The 5,956-nt window shown below is 28.0% G+C and overlaps 1 protein-coding gene across 1 annotated transcript; it reads left to right on the top strand.

The window, feature by feature from the left end:
- The first annotated feature begins 3,450 nt into the window (after window positions 1–3,450).
- Window positions 3,451–5,207, top strand: LOC112751061 (uncharacterized). The gene is made up of 3 exons (XM_025800055.3): window positions 3,451–3,602; window positions 3,694–3,772; window positions 4,453–5,207. The coding sequence occupies exons 1-3, from the start codon at window positions 3,597–3,599 to the stop codon at window positions 5,022–5,024; spliced, it is 657 nt and encodes a 218-aa protein (XP_025655840.1). The 5' UTR covers window positions 3,451–3,596; the 3' UTR covers window positions 5,025–5,207.
- Window positions 5,208–5,956: the final 749 nt, after the last annotated feature.

Below are 5,956 nucleotides of genomic sequence, written 5' to 3'. Positions count from 1 at the left end.
AGATTGAACTGCATATCTGGTGCATGCCTAACATTCTTCAACTGCAACTTGCATCCCATGTTGGTTTCAAGCCACATATCACCCATACCAATGATATCACACACTCCTTTATCTCCCAATTTGATCTTGTCAAAATTTCCAGCAGTATAGAAAGTGAAAAATTCGCGCCTCAGAGTGACATGACATGAGGCACCAGAGTCCATAATCCAAGTGAAATCATCACAGACAAGATTCACACATAATTTTATCATATGTGATAAGAACATATTCATAAATAATAGCAGTAGTTTCTTTATCACTATCTTTACCTTTGTCTTCGTTTCTTCTCATTGATTGTGCTCTCTTCAAGAACCTACAATACCTCTTGATATGCCCCGGCTTGTCACAATGGTGACAAATGAACTCTTTTCTTGGCTTGTACTTTCTCCTTGACTTGCTTCGACTCTCTGACTTGTCAGAACTGTGAGATTTTCTACTTTGACTTCTCTCCCATGACTCTGAAACAAGTGCTTCTGATTGGGAGGAGACATTAATCAAACCTCGCTCTCTTCTTCTGACTTCTTCATTTAACATGCTCTCTTTAACCATTGCTAACGTCAACTTTCCTTTTGGAGCTGAGTTAGTCAGTGTCACAACCAAAACTTTCCGACTATCAGGCAAAGAGATCAACAACAAAGCTTGTAACTCATCATTTAAAGTGATTTCATTATATGTCAGTTAGTTCACCATCTCTTGAAAAGTGCTTAAGTACTCCGACATTGATTTACCTTCAATATAGTTCATATTGACAAGCTTCCTAATCAAGAATGCTTTGTTTTGCACATTCTTCCTCTCATATAACTCCTTCAATTTCTTTCACATCTTCTCGGCATTCGTTTCGGTGTCAACATGTGGATACACCCTAAGATCAAGTCATTGCCTAATCAAAACAACTACCTTTCGATTCAGCTTATTCCATTCAGCATCGAATTTGGTACCTTTGGATTTATCTCCCTCTACAGGATCATACAAGTCATTGCTATACAACATATCTTCAATGAGGGTCTTCCAAACCGAGTAATTTTGGAAATTCAATTTGACCATATTCGGTCCATGAGTATTTTCCTCCATTTAATCAGCACAAAGATAAATAACCAAGGCTCTGATACTACTTTGTTAGGAAAATTGAGGTTTAATAAGAACCTGTCTAACAACAGAAGCACCAAAAATAATTTTTCCACAACCTGTGCGATTAGGCAATACCAAAGATACTCAAAGCAACAAATATAATGACAGAAAGTAAATAATCAAACACCAAAATTTTATCGTGGAAAAATCCCCAAAAGAGGGACAAAAAATCCACGAAACCTAGTCCAGTAAGATTTTTCACTATCAAAATAATGGATACACAATCAGTCTTCCTAGTAGCACTAGTACATCTCAACAATAAACAAAATATATCATTAAAACTAATGGATTCAACATAAACCCTCCACAAAATAAGTATCTCAAATCTAACACAAGAGAAGGCAATACGACTAACAAGTTATATCTTAATGTTCGTCTTTACACCAGAAATAACATACTAAAATTTCATAAAAAATAAAACAAAATTACCAATTCACTCAGATAAAAAATGACACTGTTCTTTTTTCCCAATTTCTTCTTCCCTTCGATGCCGAAACTCTCCTCACTCTCTTCAACTTTATTAATTTGTCACTTTATTTTTTTTTAATCTATATTAGATAAATCAAACTTTGCTCTCTTCAACTTTACTTGTTTTCCAAGCAGTGGCCCAACAAAAACACTTAACGGTCAAAAGATGATTTTTTTTTTTTTGTTATTTTTCAACAACAACAATAACAATATGAGTAAAGTAAATATTTTGTTTTTAACATTTACGATTTTTTTACATATCTTTAACATTTAATTTTATTCAATTTTATTTTTAGCATTTTTGATTTATTCAATTTTATTCTTAATATTTTTGGATTTGAATAAAAACTATCACTAAAAATTTTTAATTTTGTCTTTAATATTTCACATAGAGTTAATGATTAGGAGTAACTTTGATACAAATTAAAAACATGGCCAAATTTGAGTAAACAGCTTAATTAAGCTCATTTTTAAAAAAAATAGCTTAAATAATAAATGCTCTTATAAATAAATTATTTTGTGTTTATTTTTTTAGTTTTAAAAGTACTTATTTTAAAAAAAAAGTGATAAAAATCTTTTTATTACGAGAGAAGTTATTTTTTTAACTTTTCCACAAGCACTTAAATAACTTTTTAAAAAGTTACAATTTGGTTTTGAAAATTGTACCAGACATTAATATTACTATTTTTCATAAGTCAAAAACTCAAAAAGTAACTTTTGAAACTTTTCAAACGGACTCTAAGAACAAAATTAAATGCAACTAAATTTTAAGTGTATTTTTCAAAAAAATTGTAAATGTTAAATAATAAGAAAAAATTTCACTCTCTTCTTCTAAGAGATGTTAAAATGACACTTTTCTCCCTTCTATTCGTAAAATATATATTCTTCTCCATTATAACTTTTAAAAAAAACCCTCCTCTTTATCTATTTTAAATTTTTGTGAAAACTAATGTTAACTTTATCCATTTTTTTAACAAAAAAAATATTTTTAACAAAAATATCCTTTAACGAAAATTTTATTTTTTTTGTCATTAAATTTTACTTACCAAAATACCCTTTAATAAATAATTTTTTTATTAATTAAATTCTATTTTTACCAAAGTATTTTGAAAAAAATTTAATAATTAAATTATTTTTTCTAAAGTATCCGTCAATAAATTTTTAATTATTAAATTATAGTTTTATCAAATTTTTTTTAACAATTAGTTTTATATTTTACTATTAATTTTTCGATATCAATATATATTATTTTAATATTAAATAAAAAAATATTACTACTGTTAATATGTATAACAATTAATATATATTGATATCAAAAAATAATCTTACCAATATTTTTTTATTCAATATTAAAATAATATATATTGATATCTGAAAATTAATAGTAAAATATAACTATAATTGTTAACGAAAATTTTGTTAAAATCACAATTTAGTAATTAAAAAATTATTAAAAAATATCTTAAAAAAAATAATTTAATTATTAATTTTTAAAAAAAATATTTTGATAAAAATATAATTTAATCAATAAAAAATAATTTATTAAAGAGTATTTTGGTAAACAAAATTTAATGACAAAAAGAATAAAATTTTTACTAAAGAATATTTTTATAAAAAATAATTGATAAAATTAATATGAGTTAACACAAAAAATTTAAAATAAATTAATTTTTTTTTAATTATAAAAGAAGAGAATATATATTTTACAAATAAAAAATTTTCTCTAATAACAATAATAGTAACATTTTTGTTAATAATATACGGGTCAGGTCTTGTATGGCTAGCGGGCGTTTGGAGATTGGAGTCAAAATGAAGAATGAAGGCATATAGCACATGATATCATATATCTACTTATCTATATATAAACAATTAAACATAACATAACCACTGCTCATCACTCAACTCCAAAGCATAGGACAAAACCGCCTTCAGTTTCTTTGGGATCACAACACCAACAAAGCATGAAGGTACGTACATCATCATCTTAATTAACCTCATATATATGCTTTATTCCGATAAGCTCTTCAAGAAATTAAATTAACATGCCAACTATTGCAGCAAAAACTTGTTATAAAGGTGGAAATGCATTGTGAAAAATGCAGAAACAAGGCGTTGACCATTGCTGCAGATGTCAAAGGTTACTATATATATATATCATGCCAATTCAATTCTCTCTCTCAATCTTTCTCTCTCTATATATATGTATGTATAAATTTACCTGTATATTTTTGTATATCACGAAGAGATGTATCATATAGAGTCAACAGTTCTTTGATGAATATTATTGGTTCATAATCATTTTAACAGATACTTTAACAGGATCCTGTAATACACCCCAAAAGTAACACAGATTAATTATTATATATTACTCTATAAGAATTGATGTTTGAAGTAATATTATTTGTTAAAAATATATATCATTGGACTTATTATAAGTAAATTTATATGAAAAGAAAAATACAGAAAGCCGTGATGATATGTATGTCAATCATTAGACAAATTTTATAATATTAATTAACTTTTAATTCTCGTAACAAGAAAATTTTAAAACTCTCTAAAAAGGAAAAAGCAACTGATATAAATCAATGGCTAAAAATTCAGGTGGAGTCATAAAGTTGATAGTTGAGATCAGTTAAATGATTTAAGTAATTTGACTAAATTTTATCTAAAGTGACTCTCAGTTATAACCTGAGTTTCTACCAAATCAATGTCTGATTATATATTTTTATATCAACAAAATAACTATATATTTTTGACGTTATTATTACGTGTATAAAATTATCATGATGATAAAATAAGATTACAAAATTAGCACAGGTGTAACTTCGGTGGCACTAGAAGGAGATGACAAAGACCAAGTAGTGGTTACCGGCAGCAATATCAACACGATTTGCCTTTTGAACCAGCTTAACAAGAAGTTCAAGCGTAGCGTGTCGATTCTCACAATAGAAGATTTGAAGAAAAAGGAGGAGGAAGACAAGAAGAAGAAAGAGGAAGAGAAGAAAAAGAAAGAAGAAGAAGAAAAGAAAAAGAAGGAAGAACTAGAGAAGGCATACGCCCTTTTGTGTCATGCATTGAATTGTTCTGGCAAGTGTGATCACTGCTCAAAGTGCGAGATGACGAAGTGTCAATGCAAGTGTGTCATTATTGCATGCTCAAAATGCAAGGGGAAGTGTGAAAAGTGTGACAAGTGTGAAGGCCCCAAATGCAAATGCAAGTGTGAGTTGGCATGTTCAAAGTGTGAAATCCCTAAGTGTGATGGAAAATGTTCTAAGCCTCTTCCACAACCATACTACATTAATTGCCCTCCATGGTACAATAATCCTCCACCTTACTACTACAATAGGGTTGTTTATGAATCAAACCCTGACAATTGCTCCATCATGTGATCAATTAATTCATAGTAAGATGTTCGGAATAATGTCCTCTGTTGATTGTCACAATTGTATTTAATTTGGTGTGTTCAATTTCGCATTGATAATATATCGTGTAATTTCCGGAATTGCTTTCCTATGCAAGTTTGTAATATGAGAATTTGGGATCAAATAAACTTCTCCATTTATCTTTCTCTACTCCAATACTTGTTTTCCCTTAAAGTACTAATTTAATTCGTAATAGAGATGAGGATGAAAATTGTGGTATAATTTTGAGGGCTTAAAATTTTACTACTTTAGAAGGACTAAATGAGTCAAATTAAACAATTTAGGACATCAATTTAATTATATTGATTGTCATGTTAGTGTTTAACGATCTGCGTTAATATTGTATTAGCAACGGTTGAAATTAGTGACTAACAAAAATTTATGAATTGAAATTTCAAATAACTATTTGGTATTTTTAAAAATAAAGAATTAATTTGATTTGCATTAAAAATTTTAATAATCAAATTGAACATTACCTTTTTGTTCCACAAGCTTTCTTGCATTTGAATCAATAATAGATTGTATGTCAGCCTAGTTATTTTTACATAAAATAAAGAGATTATATATATAATGTTTGCGTACTATAAAATTAATACAAAATAATAGCAGTATTCATATATATAGCACCCTAGGTAAGTTGAATTCTCAAAGGTCTTAATAATTCTCAATTGGCATGGATAACAGGTATGAATGATTGAGGTTCAACAACCGAGTAGTTACAAGAAATGTCGTAGTCCAGTTTTTCAAACCGCTCCTAATCTTTATATATATAATGAATAATGAATATAAGAACTTGTAATATCTGCTTGGAGTAAGAGGTTAGGCGAGATACGACTACAAAAACAATTCTTAATTAACCACATGCATTAGAAAAATAATGTCTATTAATTAGTAGTTAC

This window comes from Arachis hypogaea, chromosome 15 (assembly GCF_003086295.3).
Source record: "Arachis hypogaea cultivar Tifrunner chromosome 15, arahy.Tifrunner.gnm2.J5K5, whole genome shotgun sequence".
NCBI classification, from domain to species: Eukaryota; Viridiplantae; Streptophyta; class Magnoliopsida; order Fabales; family Fabaceae; genus Arachis; species Arachis hypogaea.
The sequence above is the reverse complement of the archived record's forward strand: the minus strand, read 5'-3'. Positions and strand labels throughout refer to the sequence as shown.